Source organism: Phodopus roborovskii, unplaced genomic scaffold (assembly GCF_943737965.1).
Source record: "Phodopus roborovskii unplaced genomic scaffold, PHOROB, whole genome shotgun sequence".
NCBI lineage: Eukaryota > Metazoa > Chordata > Mammalia > Rodentia > Cricetidae > Phodopus > Phodopus roborovskii.
This window is the reverse complement of record NW_026126563.1, coordinates 5,555,730-5,582,059: the sequence shown is the minus strand read 5'-3', so window position 1 is coordinate 5,582,059 and position 26,330 is coordinate 5,555,730. Positions and strand designations below refer to the sequence as shown.

Here is a 26,330-nt window from a genome sequence, read left to right as displayed (position 1 = left end):
TGGGGACAGCTGAGGGACAGAGACCAGATGTGGAGGGTCCCAGAGTGGTTTAAGATGAGGCTGGCTGTGATGGTCACGTGGGTTTGGTGGACAGACATAAGCTTCTCTGTACCTGGGCAGTGCAGAGCCGGGCAATGCTAGGGAAGGTTGCTCTGTTTAGTTCTGAATAGACCCATCCTAGTCGCTAGGTAGGAAAGAAGATGCAGACATGTCTGTTGCACTGTTATTCTATTTATTATATGTCTTGTATTACTTTTTTAAAAAATGCATGGGATTAGATGTCAAAGTTCAGAATGACAGTATTGACAGTGCACAAATTTGCCTGGATCAAACCCTAGGAAAATTCTTTCATATTTCTCCCCTCCATCCACTTTAAGTGCCCCAAAGTCCCAAGTCTCAGAGCTCCATTTCCCAATGAGAGGGTTGCTAGACTGAACTGCTGAAATCACCTGCTACCTTGCATTTAGAGACCACACACGCCAAATGCGGAAGTCACCTGATTCCTCCTAATTGGTAATCATTCCCAAGACCACGCCTTTCATTTCTCCAGCACAGTGGCCACCTCCACGGAACGAACCCTTTAAAAGCTTACTCAGGGCCATCTGGAGCTGCTAGCTACACCGGTGGCTCCCAACCTTCCCAACGCTGCGACCCTTTAATACAGTTCCTCATAAAATTATTTTTGTTGCTACTTTGTACCTGTAATTTTGCTAGTTGTGAGTTGTAATGTAAGTGTCTGTTATGCAGGGTGTCTGGTGTGACCCTTGTGAAAGGGCCCATGACCCACAGGTTGAGGACCACTGACCCACACCCTTTCCTGAGTGGCTTCTCTTTCGTACTTGGCTGTGTTCCCACCACACCTGTGAGTCCTGTGCCCCAAGGTGACTGCTGCCCTGTAGACAGAATTCTAGCACAAGTTCTTAGTGTTCTGTTCAGGTGTGGGGTTGAGCAGTGCTTTATTCCATAAAGTAGAGTAAGTGTCCCGAGGGACCCACAGAGATCGGTGATAGAGGCTGAAGGGCAGAGACGGGGCAGCCATGTTTTAGTTACGGTCCTGTAAGACAGTCAGGGGCCGGACAACCCCAGGCTGCCTGTGTTGTGTCTTCACAACAAAGATGCTGCACCCAATGTTAACCAAGTGATGCTGCTAAGCTTGGGAATCTGCCCGTTATCACAGCTCCCTTTAGGCTGGGAGGCTGCAAGTCCAGCCTAGCACGGATGCAGGCTGGTACCACTGAGAAGACGCCTGCCTCCAGTGTGTGATGGCGTCCCCATCAGCTCCTTTCCTCTTTTCCTCCTTCCTTCCTTCTTCCTCTACCCTTCCTCTCCCTTCCCTCTTCCTCCCCCCCGCCCTTTTTTGTTTGGGGGGGCTCTGCACTTCTTTTTGGGGGGGTTTGTACAATTGAGGAAGGGATTCACATGGCCCATGTGAACGACATAGCTGGCTGTGAACTAGCTTTAGCTGAGGACCGCCTCCACACCCCAAGTGCTGAGATGATGTCTGTGTGCTGTCACTCACGGTGACAAAGCGCTCCAGGTGTGGGGGACATGGGGAGTCTGGTGCTGGGCCCCTCACCGTCATGAAGAGAGCAAAGAACAAATGAGGCTGCCTTCCACTCAGGCCATGCTGCATGTGGCTTCCCTCCTGCTCTGACTCTTTTCGTCACCTGTCCTGGGTTTAACAACAGAGCAAGCACTTGAGCGCTCATATCTTTAAATGACCCTTAACTGGTTTCCTGGACACATCGGGCCACAGACCAGATGAGTGGCACTAGCCGGTGGGGGGGGGACCCATGGGCAGAAACTGTTTTGTTGGGAATGGGTTTGACCAAATTCTTCAGCTCTGTGCAGCCTTTGAAAAAGACTACGCTGCTCTGAAGCCAGGGTTAGGAAGTCAGAGCCAGGGGGGCGCACTTGTCCTTCTCCAACTTTATCTCCCTGCAAACTCTGCACATCCTTTGGATACCGGTACAAGAAACAGCCTCCCTCTGGCCTTGCCATGCACGCTCATCCTGGCTGTCCAGGAGGAAGCGTGAACGCCTGTCCATCACCTGCCATTTGGGAACATTGTGCAGAGCGTTTTCTGACATCTCAGATCCCCCCCCACGCCCGCCCCTTCCACTCACCCACTCCAAGTTATACCCAAATGTGAGTTTGAGCTCAGGGTATGTGCATTTGTGTTTGAATAGTCAGCGGGGTTTCTTGAGTGGGCAGACATCTTTATAGATGACCACACACTCAAGTGTTGGTCACAGGGCAGAGTTGACCGGTCGGCGCCATTTTGTTTTCTAGACCTTTCAATGAGGTCCCAAGAACAGCATTTGTTGACAACTTTGATGTGTCTCTTGAATTCTCGGCGACTGTTGTGGATCATGGGGTTTTTCTCTGGTTAAAGAACGATGTGGAAAATCCAGAAGTGTTAACTCTCCAGCTGACTAACACCGTCTCTCTTCCTTTAGTTCTTGACGATACCACTGGGTCGCTATGGGAAACCACGCTGGCAAGCGAGAGCTAACTGCTGAAAAGGCCAGTAAGGTAAGACCAGCTGGGGCCAGCCCTCCTGCCCTGTGGCAGAGAAAGACAAAGTGCAGTCTTAACAAGAAGGGCTGGGCGAAGGCTGGGCCTTTGCTGTTGTTACTCATCTATTCCGGAGGATTGCCTCTCCGCGGGTACACCGTGGCCTGGAAAGACGACGAAGCAGGAAAGGGATGCAGTCTCACAGAAGGTGTGAGGGGAAAAGAGAGAGGAAGATTTGCGAGAGGAGAAGGCTGCAGCTGGGAGCCACTGGGCTCACCCTAGGCTCAGATGTTCGCAGGACAGAGGTTGTGGATGCAATGGTATAGCGGGCTGCCGGCGGGTTGGAGCCAAGGGGCTCCCCAAAGTCATGTCATACAACAACTCACATGGAGGTTTATTGGGGGAGGTGCAGAGGTGGCCTCTGAGGGAGAGCTGAAGGAAAAGGAGAAAACAGGGATGAGACGGATTTAGTGCATGCACACAGGGTGTGCTCTTAGTGGCTGCAGCTGATGACCGCGTCCTGTTGGGTCCCTGAGAGCAGGCCCGTGTAAATGCCTGAGCGCTAACAGCAGGGTCTTTACTTTCTGGGAAAAGTGCTCTTGTCTTTCAACATTCCTTATTTGTCCGTCGTATTCCCACATTCTCCTTAACCTCTAAGTTGAAATCGTGAACTCAATCAGTAACGGACCCTCATTCCCTCTCTGAGTTAGTGTACACACGGTGCCTGCCTGTTCTGTAGAGCAAGGCCCCCACATTGGGTTGGGAAGCTCCACCTGAGTCTCTGGGGAGGTCAAAGGGGAAGCAGTTGGGCTGTTGCCTCAGCCTGGTGCTAACTCAGATGCCTGCCTTCTGAGTTCAGCTGTCAGAAATGTGGGTGGACCCAGGGCCTTTCCCTGTGGGATCAGCCCCGCCTCTCCCAGTCCCCTCCCAAGGTCTGGCTGTGCCCTGGCTGTGCCTGACTGATCTCCCAGCAGTCCACACAAAAACGCTCAGCTGTGACGTGCAAGGCTCCACACACCACACTTGTATGACCCAGGTTTTCCCCGGAATTGGGGTTGACCCTCTGCCTTCAGAAGTTCACACCGTCTATGACACACCCGCAGCTGGCGGCCCAGCCACAGGCTGTGGGGACTGGTTTTCAGTTCTGTTCCTTCCCCACGCCTTTTACAGCCTGTCACAGAACGTTTGGAAAGCACGGATAAGCAAGACTGAGGGAAAAAATAAAACAACAACAAAAACAAACAAACAAACAAACAAACCAGGAACCACGCCCTTCCTCCAGCCAGGCAGAGCTAGCTGGGCACACCAGCCTCCTCTCCCTGGTGGGGTCCCCGGCATGCTCCTTCCTGGTAGAGTCTGAGTCCCTCCCAACTCCAGATCCTCACACAGATCCCAAGTGGTCACAGAGTACAATTGCCTAAATTTCCCTTCATTCTTCATCCTTGAAGAATATTTCTGAGTCCGGGGAAATGTACTTGCAGAAGGAAGGGTTTATTTCGCTTACCGTTTGGGAGGGTTAAGATTCCACCATAGTGGGGAAGTGTATGTGTGTGTTGGGGGGGGGTGGATGTGAGCAGGAACTGGATGCTGGAAGCTCACACTGACAAGCACCCAGCAGAAAATGAGCCGAAATGGTGTGGGTCCCTTAAGCTCTCAAAGCCCGCCTCCTCCTACAGGGCCCCACCTCCTAAACCTCCCCAAACTGGCAGCACCAATGGAGAACACGGCCCTGTGCTTTGGGGGACATTCTCACCAAAACTACCCCAAATGTCCACTCGCCATGGCTTTCTGAACCCCCTCCCTCCCCTGCCCCCCACCACCTAATTCACAGGGAGAGAAAAAACAAATTCGTTGCCATCAACCCTGTGTCCAGCATAAAAAAAGTGACCTGCCACTTGGGACAAAATGTGGTATGGCTGCCACACAGAAACTCTTTCAAGTGCCCACCGCCCCTTTCCTGCAAGCCCGAGCAGCACTTATTTAATAACAGTAAGCCATCTCTTTCTGCCTCCTAAGCAAATGGCATTTCCACATCAGCCAAGGGGACAGTCATAAACGACCTTCTGAGCTTGCCCCCAGAAAGGGGGTGAGAAGTTCTATGCTTTCCCTGCTAGCATGCCACCCGAGACTTCCAGACAGGGTTCTGGAGCTTCTCCACCACTGGCTTATGAAAATGTACATGACTAGTCAATATTGAGTCAAGGTGACGCCTTACTATAACACAGTTAACATGCTCATGGTGGTTCTGTGGCTGCCCTTGCCTGTGAAGATGGATCCTGGCGGTTCTGTGGCTGCCCTTGCCTGTGAAGCTGGGCCCTGGCGGGTTCTGTGGCTGCCCTTGCCTGTGAAGCTGGGCCCTGGCGGGTTCTGTGGCTGCCCTTGCCTGTGAAGATGGATCCTGGCGGTTCTGTGGCTGCCCTTGCCTGTGAAGCTGGGCCCTGGTGGGTTCTGTGGCTGCCCTTGCCTGTGAAGCTGGGCCCTGGCGGGTTCTGTGGCTGCCCTTGCCTGTGAAGCTGGGCCCTGGTGGGTTCTGTGGCTGCCCTTGCCTGTGAAGCTGGGCCCTGGTGGGTTCTGTGGCTGCCCTTGCCTGTGAGGCTGGGCCCTGGCGGGTTCTGTGGCTGCCCTTGCCTGTGAGGCTGGGCCCTGGCGGGTTCTGTGGCAGTGTGTTGTCAGATGTATAGCTTTCCGGAAAGTTCTTCTCCTTCCCTCATGCCTGCCTCAGGAATGAGAAGTAGCCAGCTTGGCTCACCACTGCTCTGGAGTCTTCTCCTCCACACAGACACTCAGTCCAGGCGGAGCAGCCATGTCAGTCCTGCTGGTGTCCAGGCACAGCTCGCTGAGTAGCTGGCTGCGCAAACACCAACTCACCAAGCTGTCTGGAGTGCTCCAGGAGATGCTGTGCCATGCCACACACAGGCAGGTGGCAACAAGTGACGTTCAAGACAGTGTGACAAGGGCAGGGACTCTCCATCCTCAGTGCCCAAGGGTCAGAAGCCTGACACTCCAGAGCAATGTTTTGTTTTCTGCTCAACCTTCACTTTTCCATATCCTACCACAAGCCCTGCCCCTTCCAGACTCACCCGCAGTATGGTGAGAAGGTGACAGCTGGTGGACACCAACTCTGCCGGTGAATTTTACCTTTCTGACTTGACTGTGGTGTGTGGGTGGGGACTGACCCACTGCGTGGGCAGGATAAATCCATCCGTGTGTAATTTCCATCTTTTGAGCCAGCCACATAAACACCGTGTTTTGGTCTGACTGGGAGCTTAAGGGACTGGAGGGCATGGACTAGGATGACACACATGCAGAAGAACCAAGCCAGTGCCCAGAAGATTCTCGGTGGAAAAGTTCCTGGGTGTATGGAGTCACAAGTGTTTTCCCTCTGTGTCAAATTCGGAGCAGAAGTCTTTTCTCACATGCTCAAAGTATGACCACAGGGTTGACTCTGGCATGCAGGCCCATGACAGGTGTTCCACTTATCTGAGAACTGGAGAACACAGACAGCTTTGTAAACCAAGGTTGGCCACAGGGCTCACCAACGGGAATGTAATTATTAACAACCTGCTGTGTAATTAGCAAGCACAGCCAAGGCCTCCACACCCCTAGTGAGAATGATGCCGCTGGTTATGAATTGGTCTCCAGCCCAGTGGGGTTGAAGCCTCAACCCAATCACGTGGCCTGGCAACGGCCCCAGGCTTTGCTTCTCTCAGATTCTGGACCCACCTCCAGCCACAGCTCCAGCTGACCATTAGGGACCTCCATGGACTCCAGCTGGCTGTTACGGAGCTCTGAGCCTCTTCACAATTTCCCTCTGAGTTCACCCTGTGCACTCAATGCTCAGCAGAGCCAGGTCTGTGAGTCCTGAGGTGATGTCAACATCCACAAGAGCTCTCAACTCCACCATGAGCCAGGGATGTTAGAGGGTTGAAGGCTGAGAGGACCTTAGGCCACTCAGAGCCCAGGGGAGATAACATATCTTCTTTCACCCACATTGTAGGAACTTGGCTGGCTGGCTATTTGGTTTAGTTGATAAGTTGGTTGGTTTTGTTTGATAGATTGCTTAGTTAGTTGGTTTGTTGGCTGGCTGGCTGCTCAGTTGGTTGGTTACATGTTTGATAAACTGGCTGGTTTTGGTTAGTTAATTGATTGGTTTTGATTGTTGGTTGGTTACTTGGTTAATTAGCTGACTGGTTTTGGTTGGTTGACTTATTAGTTAGTGGGTTAGTTGTTGGTTGGTTGGTTTGTGTCAGTTGATTGGCTAGTTGACTTCACATTTGTTTTTACTAGAAACTATGTCACTGTATGTATCTGTGACAGAACTTTCAGGACATAAGAGTTGTTAAATATAAATATTCAGTTTAGCTCTGACTGTTAAATGTCAATGTCATAAACTTGAAAGCAGCATAGAGCATAAACAGACTTGGACACTGGGTGGGGGGGGAAAATGAAAGGGGTCACATCCAATAATCCAGAGCCCAAAGCTCTGAGGCCCTCCCCACGCTCACCCACAGGAGCCCTGATAAAAAGGCAGGAACATATGTCAAAGACACAACTATCATTAGAGATAGGCTGCCCCACCCAGAGCAGGATGTCTGGTGCCTTCTGAACCAGGGTGATGGCGTTTGTGAGGGACTCATGTAAAACGGTTTCCCGTTCAAACCTCGGTTCACACTTGACTGACAGCAGCAGGAAGGCAACAAGGTAGAGCAGGCGTTCATTCAGCGCCCTTGGTGATGTCCCCAAAAGTGCCACCATGCCAGTTCAGGAGGGTAGGGCTTGGCCTGCTGACCATGGGAGCATATTCATTGTCACAGGATGAGAGGGATGTGCTTGCGTGCAAGCTGCTTCCATGCCAGCTGCCCTGCTCACCCATCCCCTTGCATGTGACCCCTACTGGGCCACCGCTTATTATCCCGTGCCGGGGAAGTAAGAAGTGTCACTGGTAACTATGCCTTTGAGGGCATGTTTACTTCAGACTCTGGAAGCGCAGAGCGTGTCCTTCAGAAGACACCTTCTCCCTCGGCAACCTTGTTGGTGACGCTTTACATTTGGAAACAGGAGGGACTGTTAAAGGTGATACTTCCTGAGTGTGTATGAATGTGTGTGCACGTGAGTACGGTGACACAGAGGGCAAAGGTCTTGGGTCCCCTCGGAGCTGGAATTACAGGCAGTTATGAGCCACCTGATGTGGGTGCCTGGGACTGAACTTTGGTCTTCTACAAGGTCAGTGTTCTGTCTCAGCCCCTGAGCCATTATCTCTCCAGTCTCAGGAGCAAGAGAGTTAATATGACAGAGGACACTTGTGGAAAAGTGTCCCTTGTTTGTTACTATGTATGCCATGGAGGGGGGAGGGGAGGGAGTGAGAGGTGGCCTGCATTATGTGCATATGTGACGGTGTATGTCTGTGTATGCATGTGGAACATGTCTGCCTGTGTGTGCTCAGTACTGTATGTATATGTGTATATTTGTGAATGTTTGTATGTATGTATGTATGTATATTATATGTGCATGTGTATATAGCAAGAAAAAGACCCAGAGACTGATACCGGGGTTCAAACTTCAAGCTGAAGATCAGAAAAGCAAAGCAGCTGGTTACTAGCTCTTACTCTACCTCAGACTGAAAGGGGATCCTGGCTCCACCAAACCTCAAACTGTAACCTCTTCCTCAGCATGGCTGGAGAATCCTGAGACTTCAATGTCTTCCTGTCCTCAATGTGGCTGGAGAATTAATGCCAGCTCTGAGACCCTGTTCCTGTCTTATGTACCTCTCATGAGTGCTGGGATTAGAGGCGTGTGATCCCAAGTGCTGAGATCAAAGGCGTGAGCTCTGGTAGTCTTCACTCTTGAGTAAGCCATGGTGGCTTGAATGAACAGAGATCTGAGATTAAAGGTGCGTGCCACCACTGCCTGGCTTCTATAGCTCATGGCTGACTTTGCTTTCTTAATCCTCAGTCAAGCTTTAATAAACCATAAATAATATATCACCACACATTGTGTGCTATATATACATGTGTGTGTGCAAGCATGAGTGTGTGTGCATGTATGCTATGTGCATACGTGTGTATTGTGTCATTGTGTGTGTGTGTGTGCTATATGTCTGTGTGTGTGTGCGCGTGTGTGTTCTGTGTGTGCGTGTGCGTACATTGAGGGTATGCTTGTATAGATGTGGCCTGGCAGGACTCCCTCACAGACACCAGCAGGAACAGCTTCTTAATCTCAGTTCCCAGGTCTGGATCTGCATGGTTCAAACATACTTCCCTATTGCAATTTGATGCCTGCATTAATCTAAGAATCATACTTGCAAAATGTAATCACCAGGCAGTTATGGAGAAAGTTCGACTTTACGCTTCTGCCTCTGAGGCTTGGAACAGAGGAGTCCTCATTTTTTGATGTCTCCTAATTATACTCCATAAGTCCTAAGCAACCAAACACGCCTTAGTAAATAAAAGAAGGCGAGCTCCAGCCATGCAAACCACCCATGGTGATTTAGGATCCTTGCCACACAGATTATTCACCCTTCACCAGTTCATAGCTGTATTGGGCACATGACAGGAACACCATAAGGTGAATGGGGGTGGTATGCTGAGCAGGGTTAGCAAGGGTTGAGAGGGCTCTCCCTTGGATATCCCTATGAGGCAGGAAGGACAGTGCTGTCTCAACTCTGAGCTCCCTCTCCCTCATCCTCCCCAGGTAGGCTCAGTCCAAAACGCTTATTGCTGTGACCTGGCCTTTCAGCCTGTGCTGTGGGCCCTCTTACCTCACTGAGTAAGGGCACCCCAGCATATGGAATTCAGTGACTTCGCTCTAGGTTCATTCCAGGATGGAGTAGCCCCTTCCACACACTCAGTGGTACAGAAAGGTGTGGATTCCCTCATCCCTTCCTCCAGTCCTTGGAGAAGGGCCAGGGTCAAGGTTTTACTTTGCACTTTTAGCACCGAGTCTTATACGCCTTTCCCACTTACTTGCAGCAGCCCTGACTCCATATTTTTATTTTTTTATTTTTAATTTAACAAACGGCCATACTGGTTGAGGTAGCATTTATATTTAATCTTTACAAATAAAACAAATTAAAACAATTGGAGGTAGATTTTGACTTTTTAAAATAGATCGTTTGGGATATTTCAAAAGGAGATATGACAGAGTTTAGAGACGATTTTGACAAGCCCTTCTTCAAGTGGGCTCTTTCTGATTCACTGCTGGGATCCATCAAACCTCACCACCCTGAGCAGGGACAGCCCAGCCTACGCCTTGCTAGACACTTCAGCGTTTACAAGAAAGCCAGCCTTCTGCGTTTCGATCCTGAGCACGCAGGGCCTGGGGTTAAACCAATGATGGAGGCAGAATGATGTTTTTAAAATCACGACTTTCTTAGTACTTGAAAGTCTCACTTCAGGACTAGCTCCGGAGGCCCCGAGTGCATGTTTCCTGGGTTGTCATGTGACCTGTGTGGATGAGAAGAAAGCTCTAGAAGATTTTTTTTTTCATAAGGCCTTTACAACTCGGATCTTCTGGTAAGCACATTTGCGGTTTACCAAGACACATCTGAGGCACCGGGCTTCCTCTGAGGGATTTTTGCAAAGAACGCCCTGCTCAGGTGGCTGCGAGTGAGATGCTGGCCTCAGTTGATCTTGGTGATCAGCAGCAGCTCCTTGCTGTGTGCAGAAAATTCTCCATTCCTTCCCAAAGCTCAAGTGATTTGCTGTACCGAGGGTTGTGTGGACGCGGTGCCAGCCTGGTGTGTTTCCTCAGCCCTCCCCGCAAGCTAAAGTTGGCTTGCTATTCCCACAATTCACCCTGAGGCCACAGGACCACGGAGACAGCTTTGAAGGATGCTCTGCTGCTGAGATAAAATGGAAAGTCCATTTCACAACCTGGGTGTGGTTCTTTGAAGCAAATTGCAGCTACAGTGACAAAGTCCAAGGAGTTTGTCTCTCCAGGTCTCTGTGTCTCTCCGTTCTTAATTCTGCTGCACGGATGCATTCAAACCCACATTTTCCTAAGCAGCTTGTATTTCCACCTTTCCAAAGATCTGGCTGTTCAAAGTCAGTGAGGAGGCAACAACCATGGATACATGGCAATGATGCCCACGTTGACGGAACAAGGTTTGCCTACAGGAGCCTGCGAGGGGGAGGGCACACTGCCTGGGAGATACCATATATTTGACATCTGCACTCGATACATTGGTGTTATTGTTTAAGCAGAGATGGGCCTTACCTCCACGTCAGGCCTTGACTTAAAACCGTTCAATAAGGCATCACTCAGGAGCATAGAGAGCTATTGTAAAGGAAGTGAGCCAAGGCAGGTTTGTATTTTCATATTGCACAACACTAAAGCATTTGCCTTCGGAAAGAGATCAGAGGTTTCAATCGCCTTAGGGAACTTTTAAACTAAATGAATGTCCTTCCCTGAGTTATTTTTAAGACTGCCTTATACACGGCCATTTTCATGCAAGAATATAAAGCACTTTGAGTAAGTCCCTGCCACGCCCCTGTCCTCCGGTGGGTGTCTCTCGCCCCCATTTCCTTCCATCCCCTGAACCCTAGACAGTCTTGCTTCTGTTTCATGGCATCTGTTTAAAATCTAGGGCCCACAAAAGGGAGAAAGCATCTGGTGTTTGTCTTTCTAGACTGACTTAAATCACTTAGTGATGAGCCCCTTTCACGCTCACATCTGTCGTGAAATTCACCGGGCACCAAACTGCAGTTGCCAGCACCAGACTGAGCCGATATACATCCCTCTCTCTCCTTCCCTCCTCATGGGAACACCCTTCCCTCCCATGCACTTGGCCAGCTGAGGCAGCAGTAGCGAGCGAGCGTCCAGGAATAAACAACCAGGTATCTGTGCTCCTAAAATAGAAGCCAGTTTGACCAGTTGCGTAACAGACCTCAATAAGCAGTCTCAGTGCCGCACTGAGTAATGCTTACCCTGCTGTGACTCCTCAAAGCCAAGCTTAGACAAAATCCCCAGCACGTTTCTTCTCATTCATTATTTAAATATCTGCACACTCTTAACCGTGCCCCAAAGTGATCTCCCGACCAACCGCTGTGCTTTAAGCTGAGATGCCTCAGGTCTCACGTGCGGTGTCTCTGCAGGACAGCGGCTTCAGAGCCAGCCGCATGAAGCCAGGCTGCTTTGCACAGTGCATGGCAGGTGACAGCACTCGCTGCACACCAACCTGCAAACTGACCCTTTACAAGCCTGGGCCATTTCCCCTCTATTCTTTTCTCTTCCTTTTCAGTGCAGGATGTGGGATCTGGGTCCTCTTATGCTGGACAAATGCTCACCACTGAGTTGTAGCCCAGCCCTTTAGGGGTGTGTTGTGGGGGTGCATGTATGTGTGTGGGGGTGTGCATGTGTGTTTAACGCCTTTGCTAAGATGTAGTTCGCACACGTACAGACTGAAAATGTTCAGTGCAGTTAATATATTCACGGCTGTGTATGTTCACAGCACCCCATCTTAGAACACTGACTCACATAAATCACATTTGCCCCTCAACTGTCACCCCACCCCATCCCTCAGAGGCCACTGGTCCCCTGTCTCTCTGTTTCCCTATTGTAGTAAATCACATGGATGGGATTATCTGGGTGGCCTTTGTGTGTGGCTTCTAACCCAAAGAATTGCATTTTGAAGGTTTGTCCATGCTATCTATCCTCTCTCTCTCTCCCTCCCTCCCTCTCTCTCTCTCTCTCTGTTTCTTTCTCTCTCTCTACCATGACTGCAGTTCTATTGTTGAGAAATCTTATTCTTATGTTTTAATTTCCTGCTCATGGGTTACTGGGTATATGCAATGTTTCCTTCTTCAATTTATTGCAGATAATTCTTCTGTAGATATTTGCCCATGTTTAGATAGATTCATGTTTCATTTCTGTCAAGAATACACCTAGGAATACAGTTGCTAATTCATTGTTCACCTGTGTTTAACTTTTTGAGAAACTGTGAAAACCTTTCCACAGCCTCGGCACCTTCTGATGTTCACACCATATGGGTCTGAGGGGAGGGTCCATCATACCCACCCACAGCTGGGTCTAAGGTCCATCATACCTGCTCACAGCTGGATCTGAGGGTCAGATCATATCCCCCCACAGCTGGGTCTGAGGACCACCATACCCATCCACAGATGAGTCTAAGGGCCCATCTGACATGTCTACCAGCTAGGGATGGGGGCCCAGTTTTACCACACAACCACAGCCATCCTGCTGTGTGAGACAGAATCTCGCTGTGGCTTTGATATTAATCTGCAGGGATAACAGTATTGAGCGTCTTTTCATAGTCTACTGGAAAGATTCATTACATTATCTTCTTTGAGAAAGCGGCCTCCACCATCTGTAAATTAGACTTCTTTGTGTTGTTGACTTGTGGGAGTTTTGTACAATCTAGATGCTTGATCCATATTAGATAAAAGATTTCCAAATATTCTCTCCCATTATATACATTGTCTTTCACTATCGTGTGTGTGTGTGTGTGTGTGTGTGTGTGTGTATGAGTGTGTGCACAGAAGCAGAAGCCAGAGGTTAATTTTCAGGATGCAGGACCCTTTGATCCTGGGATTGAGGTCTCAAACTCCTATTGTCTTAGCTGACTTGCCAGCCCTTAGCTGGCACCTTTGCTATTTATTTATCCTAACTCATTGTAGAGACAGAGTCTGCTTTAAAGAAACTGAAGTCTGGTGTGGTGGCAGAAGCTGGTAATCTTAGTGTTTTGTGGATGTAGGAGCAGCAAGCATTGGAGGTCATCCCCAGCTACATACAGCATCTGAGCCCAGCCTGGAACACACGGGACCCTGTATTGAAAAATTCAACCTTTTTTTTTTTTTTTTTTTTTTTTTTTGAGCTTTTGACTGGCACACACAGGACGTTTCTTGCTCTATACTTTAATGATTTCTGCCAGTTTGTCACCAGATTTAAGTTTTTAAGTCTTTCCATCACACAGTACCCCAGCAGGCATGCATGTGCTACACACATGGGCTGTGGGAGGTGCTGCACCCAGCCTGGGTCATATGAGGCTCACAGAGTTACTTCCTCATGGAGTCGAGAGCAGCTGAGACCAGGAGGTGCCCCCCCCCTTGGGGAGGCCTGAGTGGGAATTTAGACTGTGCCATGTGACGAGAAAGACGGGCAAGAAAGAGACACCTTCCCTGGACCTCAGTGTGTCCTGGGAGGGACGGCTCAGCTTCCTGGTGTCTCATCCCAGGTGCTCACAGCAGGCTCTGAGCTGTGCTGCCCATCAGAGTGGACACTAAGTTCTGTCTACCACATGGGTATGAACGTGGCCTTCGGCCGCCCTGCCCCCACTGTGCCATAACCACTGACGAATCACCTCCCAGCATTGCCCATGGCGGCTCACAGCTATTCAACCTCAGGGCCCCAGGGTGGCAGCTCTTGGGTGGCATCTGTTCTCAGCTAAGCAGCCCCAGGTGTCTGCCCTTTGTCTGTGAGACCCCGCCTTGCCTTGCCCGGTCACTATGGAATCTCTCTTCTGCTCTCTGAAGCTGGGCCTGGAAGTCAGGAGTGGCAGGTTTCCTCCAGAGCTGCAGAGTGTGCGCCCTCCTCAGGCACTCGGTTCCAAATCTGTAGCTCTGCAGGTTTCAGCAACGGCCCCGGGCCTCTGACTCACCTTTCGATTCACCCTGGAAGGCCATGGCAGGGTGCCGGGGCACAGCCTAGGTCCTAGAGCTCTATGGCTGAGCACATGTCAGGGTCCCCAGCTCTCAGTCACAGGCAAGACAAGAAGTCAAGAGCCCAGATGAGCGTGTGCTTGGGGGCTGTGGCAAAACCTACTGGACAGAAAGAGTAACAGTGGGGAGCTTTGCTACTGTTCTTCAAAGAAAACCCACACCGTCCTCACCTAACCAGGGCCAGTAGATGGGTCCCTGCTTATGCATACTTGTGAGAGGACCCCCCCCACCCTCCTTATCCCAGGCATGGCCAGGAAGGGTGCAAATCTCATAAGCTCTGAGGAATAATATTCACATATTTTAATGTTTCTTCCCCCAACACCCCCTGATTAAAAAATAAAATAAAATTAGACACTCATGTTTGTTTAGACGTTGTTTATTTACAGACAGGCTCTCATGTGACCCTGAACTCATGTGTGTGTGGCCAAGGACAGCCTTGAATCTTTGACCTCCTGCCTGTACCTCCGCAGTCTGAGATCACACGTGTGCACCACCACACCCTGTTTGTGTGATACTGGGGATCAAACTCAGGGCTTCATGCGTGCCAGGTTGACATTCTGTCCGTGTCCGCGGCAAACATTCTCCAGCTTCCTAACATCTGCTTCTACGTGAAGCGGCGTCTTCAGGACAAATGCACAAGCACTGTGCTTGTCTGCCCTGCTGGATGAAGGTGTGTGGCTCTCTCTCCTGTCTCCAGGACCTCTGAGTGAACACTGCCCTTCCCCCTCCCCCTCCCCCCCCCCCGCCCCAAATGCTGGCTGCTGCTCTGGAGCTTAGGCATTAGACACAGACGGCTCAGGGTAGCCAAAGTCTTGGGCTTCCTAGACAGCAGGTGAGGGCTTCACTTCTGTGCAGAGCCTGCTCCTAATTGACCCATTGGGTTTCAAGGAATTAAAATCCATCCATGCATGTTGCTTTGTAAGTTAGAGAGGGCTGTGCCGGCCGTGGCTCAGAGTTCAACGCACAACCGGTTCTTCGGTGTGCCAGGCTGTGACAAGTCTTGACGTCATTGCTCTCCTGAGTGTTCTCTCCCGTCTGAGTCAGGGCACTGTAGCATCCTCCCCTCCCAGGGCCTCTTGAGCTACCTTCCAGATATTTATACAGTATGTAGAAACATGTCATCTCACCATTCCCCGAGAACTTGTCACCACCAGGCCATTAATCCCCCAAACACGCAAGGGAAACAACCTGCTGCTGGTGAATGAATGCCCGTAGTGTGTGAGTGTACGCATGCGTGTCCGTGCACGGGTGTGTGCGCCTACGTGTGCACCTCCGTGGTATGCTAGTCACCATGCCAACTGCATGTCTTTGAATGGCAGGCGGCACTCCTCCTGTATCACCCAGGTGTCTGGACACTGATTACCGAGGAGCGTGTGACCAGGTGACCAGCCTGGAGTCACACCAGGCCTCATGCCATGGGAGCCTAGGAGGCCGCGGTGAGCTGCTGCCTGACATCTGAAGACTGTTTACTGGGAGTGTAGAAATTCCTTAGTACCCAAGCTCACGTCTCCTTCCCCCACCTCCTTTGGCTGTGAGGACAGGTTAGCTTCCTGGGGCTTCCACAACAGTCACATAGCAGACTTTGACCTCACCCAGCTTAGGGCATTAGCTGCTGCTCTGAAAGGCCGGCTTTATCTCTCAAGTGTCCTGGCTTGCGTCTGTCACAACCATTTCTCCTGCGTGGTCCAATGCGCTTTCCCAATGACAAGGATGCTGATCTCCAGATTAGGCCCATGCTACTCCATCGTGATTCCCCCTCACAACTTTCTTACCTCTGTGAAAGGCCCAGTTTCCATGCAACGTCAGGGTCCCAGGCAACAGAGCTTAGAACGCAGACATATAATTTAAGGGACATGAAACTCACAGAAGGGAGTGAACTTTAGCAGTTAATGAACGGGGTTGGAGAGAATCTGGGGAAGGTAACAGGTACCAAAGACCCTAAGAATAAAGTCTGTCCAAAAACAAAAGAGAGGTAGGTAAGACTTGTTGCCAAGGGAAGCAGGAAGTATAATGGATGTGACTATCAGTAGGTAACTTTGTGTCTGTTAGCTCCAGCCTCAACAGTCACGTGGGAACGTTAGAGTCTAGAATGTAGGTTAACCGCACAATGTCAGCCTGTGGGATGGTTGCTGTGGGGAGGCTTGCAGGTGTGTTTTACCCTCTTTGTAATGCCTACTGTGGGCACCCAGAGCCTTGGCCATGGCTGTCATCCATCTCATCCATGTCCAGTCAGATGCTACAGCTGGGTCCTCCGTAAATGAACCTTGTGGCTGCTGTGGGATGTTAGCACCCTGCCACCCTACCCCATATCACCGCCCACCCAGAGCCCATCCCTATCACAACCAATGGAGCCCTGCGGGTCTGAATCTGACTTCAGGGTCGCACTTAGTCAAGCCCATCTTCATTGTCTTCATTGTAATCATCCAATTCAGTTCCCGCTCCCAAGAGATCTTGTGTGGGTGGGGCAGGGGAAGCTCCAGGGGCGGGAAATAGCAGGTGATTTACCAGCAGTCACTCAGTTGCAGCCAAGGACCCTGGAGCCCCACCTCTGCTTCTGCGGTCTAGTTTGCTTCTCCAGACTGCAGTCTGTGCATTTGGGAAGCTGGGTGACCTTTGGAGGTGGGAGCAGTTCCTGGACATGCTCTCTGGCGTCATGGAATCAGCTCCCCCTCACTAAACACTGATGGAGCAAGAGAAGAGCAAGAGAGCACAGCCAGGCAACAACATCCCCACCCCACCCCAGAGCCCCCCTCAAAGACAAAAGAAAAACATGGCGCTGAGCTGCTGCACGCGGCAGGCACCTGGGGCAGGGCACCGGGGAGACGCCCACCTCTAGTCCATCTCATTGAATAGAGCAACCGTTTCTAAGCACTTTGTGTAAATGGATTCTGCTAATTCTTATGTGTGAACACCATGCTAAGCAACGTTGGCATTTCCTTTCTTTTATAGAAAAGGACCCCGAGGCATGGAGAGGTTAAGTTTATACTCAAGGTAGCATGGATAATACACAAGTCAGACTATACCTAGCTTCTGACCATAGGGCTTGTTATCACCATTGCTGTCTACCCCGTCCTGACCCCAACCTTCTGTGGAAAGAACCTAATAATAATAATAATAATAATAATAATAATAATAATAATACTGTGTAGCTGACATGGGCTCTTAGGAAAGGAGGGGCTGGCCTGAGAAGGGGTCTGAAAGAATGTGGAGTACAGTAGCTGTGTCTTGGTGTCAGATGACAGCCGCACAGGGGCCTGGTGATGCTGGGTCTGGGAAGGGTGGCGGCCTTCTCCCAGCTGCAGGATCGTCCCTGCCCATAGGCGCTGTGGCTCTGAGATGCCACCTAGAGTTGGCCCAGCATCAGTTAAGATTCAAGACGCCATATGGGAATGAACAGAAGGGTCTCCAGGGCAACCCAGCAGGGCCATCATCGTGACAGACAAGGGCCAGAGATGGCTCTAGGCTAGGGAAACCATCCCAGGGAGTCACTTTCTGAGGACTGCAGGGAGATAGAAGGGAAACAGGATTCAGTGTTACACGCTGCCAGCCTAGGTCTGAAATTGATATGCTGTGTGAATATGATGCATTACAATTAACCAGTGAGATGATTACACACACGTAAAAAAAACAGAACCCTATCTGCTCCCCACACTTGCGAGTAAAATGCACACTAAACATTTAAACTCAAAGGCACAAGTTCAAAAGCCAAGCATGAGGGGTGGACGTCTATTAACTGATGCTTTTGGAGGCAGAGGTGGGAGGGTGGCCGTGAGTTCAAGACCTGCCTACAAGTTCCTGTCCAGCCAGGGCCATATAATGACACTCAGTCTCAAAATAATTTTTTAAAAAAGGCAAGTACTGGTGCACCTGTTGTAAACTCAGTGCTAGAGAGATGGGAACTGGGCCCTGGGGCTTGCTGACCAGCCCGGCAACCTCATCGGCAGGGTCCTGCCAGTGAGAGACACTGTCTCAAAAACTGAGGTAGAAAAAGGACACCCAAAGGTAACATCTGGACTTTTGCACACACACGTACTCCCCCACAGATGCACATGCACACATACACACACAGATAATATAATATAATAAATATTAAATAATATAATAAGCCTTATATCCATGCTTGCATCAACAGCTTCAACAGGATCCCAAAGAGAAGGCAGAAAAACTGCCCCAACGCCCCCTCTCCTTCATCCCATCATCCCCAGGAGTACCAGGGTACCTAGTCAGAGGCAACCCAACCCTCCCACATCAGGCTGTCCCCTACCTCTCAGGAACACAAGGCATTGCTGAATGTTAGCATATGTGCTGTCCCCAGAGTCCCGACAAACTCCTGTTTAGTCTTACCTAGAATTCAAAGCTGGGTAAGCGCTCTGAAACCTAAGATTGCCCACACAGGCAACCCATCTGCAGATAGAAATTGCCCGGCTACAGTATCCTATTCAATCAGACACTGGCAGTCTCTCAGTGAAACCATCCACCTGGATGTGCTTGGTTAGGCAGAGCTGTAACCCTGAATTATCTCACCCGAGGCTAACCCGGAACTGAGCCTCATCTCCCAATTGCAGACGATGCATTAAGATCATTTTGTTGCCAAAAAAATGTATCTATATGTGTACAACTGTATTCATCGGTGTGCTATTTTCTTACAGGGTGGTGAGATTCACCGAGGGGAGGCTGAAAAGGAGAGAAACATGGGCAAGCTTTCTCAGACAGCCTCGGAAGACAGCGATGTGTTTGGTATGTAGCAGTGTGGAGGGGCTGGCCCCCTCTCGTGCCTGGACTGCGAGCACACGCCTTCTCACTGGGGAATTCTTCTTCTTCTCTTTGGGTTTTTGTTATTGTTGCTGTTGTGGTTTTGTTTTGTTTTGTCTTCGTGGGAGTATGAGTGTCCCCATATGTGAATACAAGCTTGCACGTGACACGGTGCATGTGTGGAAGACATCCTCACCCCCACCTTATTGAAAAGGGACATCTTGTTCACCACTGCATACCCTAGGATAATGGTCTATGAGATTCCGATGGCCGACTCCACCCATTCCCTTCTCTTGATGATGGAATTACAGATGTGCACTGTTGCGTGTGGTTTTACACGGATTCTAGGGACCCACACTCAGGGCCTCACACTTAACGCACCCACCTGACTATCTCCCCAACCTGTCTTCATTTTAAAATATCTGCGCCGTCGTGTGGCAAACAGGTCCCCTTACTGCCCTTCTGCAGACCCTCTCCCACGTGACCCGGGGTTCTGTTCACTTTGTGTTCGTGTTTGCTCTCCGTAGCCCTAAGGTTCCTTGCAGCCTCCCTCTCTGCCAGTCGTGGGGACATCAACAAGCCCCATGCTGTCATAACAATGCTGACCAGGAAGTAAGCCTGCCTGCGTACTGCCTTCCTTGGGCTGGCTACAGACAGTGACTCAGCCCTTGTTGGGAATAACTGTGGTCTACGAAATGCTACCTTCCTGTTGCCTCACAAATACACACTGCCCCGCACATGAGTTTTCTGTTTCTTCCTACCTATCCGAGGGGACAAACATCCTCATCTGATTTTTGTGGGTTGTGGTGGAGTTATCTTTTCCATGACTTCGCTCTGATATGGGCTCCCACAACTGACCGGGATCTTAGGGACACTGCCGTCTTCTCTCTCCCACGCAGAGAACAACCCGGAGTGGTTAGAGCCCACTGTCCTGACAGGAAACAGGGGCCAGGCCCTGCCCCTGCAGGATCATAGCCTCAGTCAGGAAGCCACGCCAGCCACCCTTGGCCACTCCCTAACCTGGCCTCTGTTGCTTACGCAAAGGCCTTTCTCCACAAGGCAGTGCCAGCTACCCTGGTGTTTTGTTATTGTTCCTTTTGATTAACTTGGTTTCTTCAAAATTCCTTCCTTCTGTCCTTTGTCCTTCTGGAGCAAGCACCTATGGTTGAAAAGTCTCTGGGGACAGTGTGACCCTATGGCCGAAAAGCTTGACTATGAGCTAGAAGTATGGTGGGTGTGGGCCAGCCGGGGAGGGGCTCTTTGGTGTCTTTAACTGTGCCCATTTTCACGGGAATCTTCTTGACGCATTTCTGTCTTTAGGAAGTGGGGTATTCGGTTTTTAGTTGCTCCTGGGCCCAGGGCTCCTGGGCTGGGAGAAGAGTAGAAGATAGCCGTGTAACAGCAAGGTCCACAATTGCAAATATTCAGAGAGGCATGGTACAGAGCTCAGTGTCTGCCTGGGTGATGTTTAGGGGGGAAAGCGAGCCTTCGGCCATGGTTTCTGGACTTGTGATTCCCAAGTATGGACACGGAACTGATGCACATCTACACACACACACACACACACACACACACAGCCATGTCGGCGGTACCAAACACAAGGCAATATATGTATGCCTGGGTTTACATGGTCTTTAAGCCAGTGTCATCTTTAGTATTAGTTTGGGTTGTTTTGTTGTTCTTGGGATGGAGTTCAGGAGTTGAATGCATGCTAGGCGAGGGCCTTACCACTGAGCTGCGGCTAGCCCTACTTAATTGCTTTTTAGGGCTCTGAGTCCCCTGTGTGAATTGTATACATGCCCTTACTCCTGAAGCTGTGGGGTGGCCCCGGAGACAAGCTTCCTGACTGGAAGGTGGAAGCCAATTGCAACGCAGAAGTTACAGGTCTATCCACAATAAATGCAGTTGCTCCCGGACGCGGAACAGGAACGTACTCACGCCTATGGCATGAAGGCTGTCCCCAGCTCCTGCACTGCAGCCTGCGGTAGGATCCGAGTCACCCTCACACACACACAGCTCATTCTGGTCCTGGCTGAGTCAGTCACCAGGGGCAGGTGAGGAACCCGATACCTACAGATGGCCCAGGCTCACACAACAGTGAGTCAGGCCAGCTGGGAGGGCTTGTATACCCTGGGTACCCGGGAGTCCTGCGTGAGCTGCTGAGCCCTGCCCTTGAACTTGAAAACCTTGCCTCCTGGCCCTTCTCTAGCATCTACAGAAGTTCCAGGCTAAAGATAAAAAATGACAAATGGAAAAAGAAAGCTCAAATGACCTTGGCTAGGTTGTTTGTTCATTCAGGGCTTTTGTTTTTGTCGTGGTGTGTGTGTGTATGTATGTATGCATGCATGTATGTATGTATGTGGTGTAGGTCAGGAGTGTGTGTGTGTGTGGTATAGGTCAGGTGTGTATATGTGTCCTGGTAGAGGTCAGAAGACTGCAACCTTTGGAAGCTGATTCTCTTTCCTGACATGTGGGTCCCAGGGATCTAACTCAGGCTGTCAGGCTTAACATTGACTGTGACCAATTGAGCCGCCCTTATAGAAGAATTCTTTATGAACTCACGGTGGCACAGATGTGGTTCCCAATGAAGTCAGCCCCCTCCACTTCATAAGCACTTCTCTGTCTGTCAACTGTCCCGTAGGCTCAGGAAAGCAAGCCCCTTGACATATCTTACACTTTGTCGACATCGAGTCGGCTGTAGCCCGAGCATGGGCATCTTCACGCTCTCAGAGATCATCCCATTTTTGCACCGGAAGAACAGGCAAAGGATGCAGAATGGAGTGAAACCTGTCTCCCCTGGCAACACTTTAGTGCAGGACACACACCTAGGATATTGGGCATCATAGTGGGGTACTAAGAAAGAGCTCCTGGATGGAGTGAGCTGGGACCTACAGAAGTTCACAGGCAGGGTTGACTAAGCATGCCTGTTACAGCTGATGGTTCTAAACCACAAACTAAGTCAGTCAGCTGGATCCACACTCTTCCTCTGTGAGGCAAGCCTTGGTTAAGCAGTAGTATACAGGCCTTGAGAATTTATGTTAATTGGTGAAATGCCACTGAAAGGTTACTTTAGTCTCAAGGGAGTGTCGCAGCAGGCACAATGCTAAATCTCTCTGTTCCCTTCCTCTGACTACATTGTGGTTACACCTCAGGCTTGGTTGCCTGGCTACACAGGAGGAAGGAAATATTACAGGGTACGGTGGCCTAGGGAACTATGTTGCCCCGGTTTGAGGAACCAGGCTGTTTTTCAGCTGGCCAGTTTTAAACTTTGTTGAGCCACACACCCAAACAAACTTCACAAACCATCCTGTCATTTGAAGGCCATGGAGAAGGAAGGCAGCATGCCCCACCTGCTTCCTACAACGCTCTTAAAACAGAGCTGCTACTCGGCACGCCCTCCCTGGGATGAGCAAGTTCAACCTCCATGATTTACTCTAGCTGTATAACAGTCACCAGAAGAGGGTGCCACTACTCTGCAGGACTGGTATGTTCCTTTCAGACTGTCCAGGGCTACCGTACTGCTTGACATGAGCAAAAGCTGGCCAAGCTTAGCAGGCGGAGTGGGCAAGGATAGCTCACACCTTCCTTCTACTGCTGTCTGTCAGAAACATGCACGGATTTGGTCAAATCCTACTGAAAGTTACAAGGATGTACAGGCAATGGAGATGGACCAGGCTGTGTTCAGTGTCGAAGGAAAACACATTCATCAGAGATGCTTACGCGCACTTGCCGCTCCTTTTCCTACAGCTTGAGTCAGTCTACAGGAAGGGAGCATATAGCTACCAAAGACTCTAAAGCGATGGCAACAGTGACTGCTGTGGTGGAGTGTCCCCTTTAAGTGAGATCTGGCCACCTGTATGGGCGATCAGATGCCTTATGTCACATGAGATATGGCAGAATGTTGTTGTTGGTTTTTTATTCTTTGCTTACTCTTTTGCTCATTTTGAGAGCCTGACACACAGCTCCCACATAAATACACACACGGAGGCTTATTACTACTTACAAATGCCCAGCCTTAGCTTGGCTCATTTCTTGCCAGCTTTTCTAAAATATCCCATCTGCCGTCTGCCCCTGGGCCTTTTCCTTTTCTTACTTCTGTATACCTTACTTTCACTCTTCTCTGTGGCTGGCCCCTGACGTCCTACTCTCCTCGTTCTCTATCGCTTCTTTGGGAGCGGCTATTGGCCGTTCAGCTCTTTATTAGACCATCAGGTGTTTTAGACAGGCAGAAGAAAATCACAGCTTCACAGAGTTAAATGCAACACAAACAAAAGCAACACATCTGTACATCATTAAACAAATGCTCCACAGCACGTACAATGTAACACACCTTAAAACAATGTTCCACAACAGCAGAGCTGTATGATTTTTGTACGTTTGCTTCTTAGACTGCTCAGATGTGAGGTAGGGTCAGGACACCCTGTGAATGGCAGTGTCCTCATGTGTCCAGGCAGGAGTGGGTGGCCATCAGCTCCTAATTGTATATGTTTGTTTATTTGGGTTTTTGAAGCTTTGGGTTTTATTTATTGTATGCATATGGGTGTTTACTTGCATGTGCGTCTTTGTACCGTGTGCATGCCTGGTGCCTGAGAGGGCAGAGGAATTCCTGGGATCCCCTGGATCTGGAGTTATGGATGGTTGTGAGCCACTATGTGAGTGCTGGGAAGCAAACTCGGGTCCTCTACAACAGCGACAAATGCTCCTGATTGTCGAGCCATCTTTCCAGCCTCTGTTTTTGGTTTTTGAGACAAGATCTTGTCCTGCTGTCCAGAAACTCACTTCAATACTGCAGCTTCATCCTCCTGAGTGCTGTGTTTATGGTGTGTGCCACATAGACATCCGTTCTGATAACTACGAAGAGTTTCACACATTTTAAATGATCCACATTGTGTTGGATGAATTCTAAGAATTCTCCAGCTTACGTTTTTATCAGAGATGACAGTTTCATGGTGGTCCTGGTCCATGAAATGTCATGTCAAGTGACTTCTTTATTGGGGTAACCATCAGCCGAAGCCTTTACCTTCTGTCAGCAGACCTGATCTGACCCACAGACAGAACTGGGTCTTGCCGAGCTAGGGTGTGGATGGATATCTCACAGGGATGCAAGTCCCCAAGCTGGGAAAAACTCAGAGGTTGGTAGTCAGTGCTCCCAGAAGCTGAAGTCCCCTCACCCCCTGTTCCACTAGGAATGGATGATGAGTCTCAGGCAAAGGATAAACAGTGTTGCCTAGGGACACAGGAGCTTGATCTGGTTCACCGTCATCTTACTCTCTACTCAGGTGTTTGTGTTTTCCTTCTGATAAAGAAGTGCCCATTCCCATGCCAGCACTGAGAAGGAAACCGTGAGGGAACAGGTAGGCAATCTGGGTGCCTTGGAGCCCTCCTGGAATCCCAGCACTCAAGAGGTTGAGGCGGTAAAACCCTGCTTACAAACAAATAAACCTAGGGGTAGGTCAGCCACATCTGGGCCCCTTGCAGGTCTGTTAGCTGATCCCCATCACCCATGCCTAGGAATAAGTGCCCTTGGTGAGCGGTTCGCGAGCCAGAGACGAACTAAACAACAATTCGTGCTAGTACGTCATTAGTCACCCATACCCAGGATATCCTGGTAAAAAAAAATGTCACCTATGAAGAATGCTGTGACTGTGGCAATGTTGTAGGCTTGTCTCAGTGTGACGTGAGTCCAGATCCATCGGCTCTCTCCACACCGGCCATTAAGTCCAGCTTGAGGATTCCCACCCACCGTGCCTGCAATATTCTAGCTTGAGGCCGAAGGGGTCAGGGGTGAATGGAAACAATGGAGGGGTGGAAGGGGACATCTTAACCAGGCTGACACATGAAAAGCAAAGGTCGGTTTTGCTATTATTGTTGCTTTCCAAGTACCAGATCGGCGGCGTTCTGTTGTAGAGAGGCCACCTCAGCGAGAGGATGCAAAGAAGCCGGGGAGGCCTTGCAAAGCCAGCTGGGAAGAAAGGGACCATGCCTCATCCAGAGCTCTAGTAGAAAGGACGGGACAGGTGATGAGGAGGAGATGTCTCCTCTCTCTAGCCCGGCCATTCTTTCACACATAACCTCCATTTCTGAGATGGAGTCCCTACGTGTTCCCCCAGAACAGCCCCACCCCCACGCCAGCTTCCCTCACTCAGCTACTTGATTTGCTTGCTTAGTGAGGACCAACTGATCGACCTTGGCCCCCTGCCCTACACTGAGCTCTTAGCTGTGCTGTTTTAAATGACTGATATGTGGAGCCTTGGTGTCTGTGTGGACTTTCCCAGAATTTCCCAGGGTCCCAGTGTGCACTCTGTGTCTAGGATTTCATTCTCTGTTTCCCCCGCGCATGCTGAAATAAAATACTACTGTATTTTTTTTATCCTTTTACATATATACTTAATTCATAAGTTAAAATTAAGGAATATAAATTAATTGATGGGTTAGAGGATACCCCAGCTATCTGACAGAACTATCCCTTGTTCAGTTTTGTGTTCTGATCTGTTTTATCTGAGTCTTTATGTTGCTCCAGTGGACCTGATTAGTAACCCTTTGAAAACCACTTGCTCTCCTATGTGGTCAGGTTTGAGATCTTACAATTCCAGCCTCTCTGGGAACGTTAAAGACGGGAAATAGCCTGTTTCTGACGTCGCTGCACTGGCCTGGGGTCCAGTACCATGGTCTCCAGGGTCTCATCCGAGCGGCCTGATCAGCTCTGTAGGTCTTTGAGTTTCTGACCCGGACTTCAATCTTTTAAGAGATTCCCTTGGCCTTTACCATCCATTGACTTCAGCTGATGTAAGGCTCTTCTACAACTTAATCCCTTCGATGATAACATTTCTTCTGTCCTTGAAAAGCTTGGCCAAATCCCTCCACACCCTCCATTACAAAAGGAGGCACTAGGAAATGGCAAGGAAGGGTCAGGCTGAAGCCACATGGGAACCCAGCAGTGGTGAATGAACATGGCTCCTCCTGAAAATGGCTTCGGATATCCGTGGGGCAAGGGCCAGCATTCCCCTACCGGTATCCATGGCGTGTGTCCCTCAAGTGCAATCACAACAAAAACAAGTGCGCTATGCCCAACAGCCACTTGGCCAGTTGGCGAGGGCACACACACCCCACATCCTTGCCATTGGCAGCCGACCTGGACGCTCTCCTGGGCTTATTGCCTGTGCCCTTTCTCAGGAGACTGCACCATCATTCTTGGCAACTCTAACTTGTTGGGTCTCCGTTTTATCTTTCAGCTCACCCTCACACTTTCCTGTGGAGAGCCCGACCCTGCCACACCTCCTAGGCCTTCCTTTGAAAAGCCCCCATAGCCCTATAGTTCTTACATTCTGCGTGGCTGCAAAACCGCACAATGCGGATGCTGCCAATGTCTGTCTCCAGTTCAAGCAG

At 50.0% G+C, this 26,330-nt stretch overlaps 1 protein-coding gene across 4 annotated transcripts in view; it reads left to right on the top strand.

Annotated features, from left to right (window-relative positions):
* Positions 1–2,469: 2,469 nt before the first annotated feature.
* The window catches only part of Mbp (myelin basic protein), a 74,117-nt gene continuing 50,256 nt past the window's right edge, over positions 2,470–26,330 (top strand). For all 4 annotated transcript variants that reach the window (XM_051202017.1, XM_051202015.1, XM_051202016.1 and 1 more), the window contains exons 1-2: positions 2,470–2,535; positions 18,842–18,929. In XM_051202017.1, coding sequence (XP_051057974.1) covers positions 2,485–2,535; positions 18,842–18,929 — 139 coding nt within the window. In that variant the 5' untranslated portion in view covers positions 2,470–2,484. The remainder of the gene's footprint in view (positions 2,536–18,841; positions 18,930–26,330) is intronic.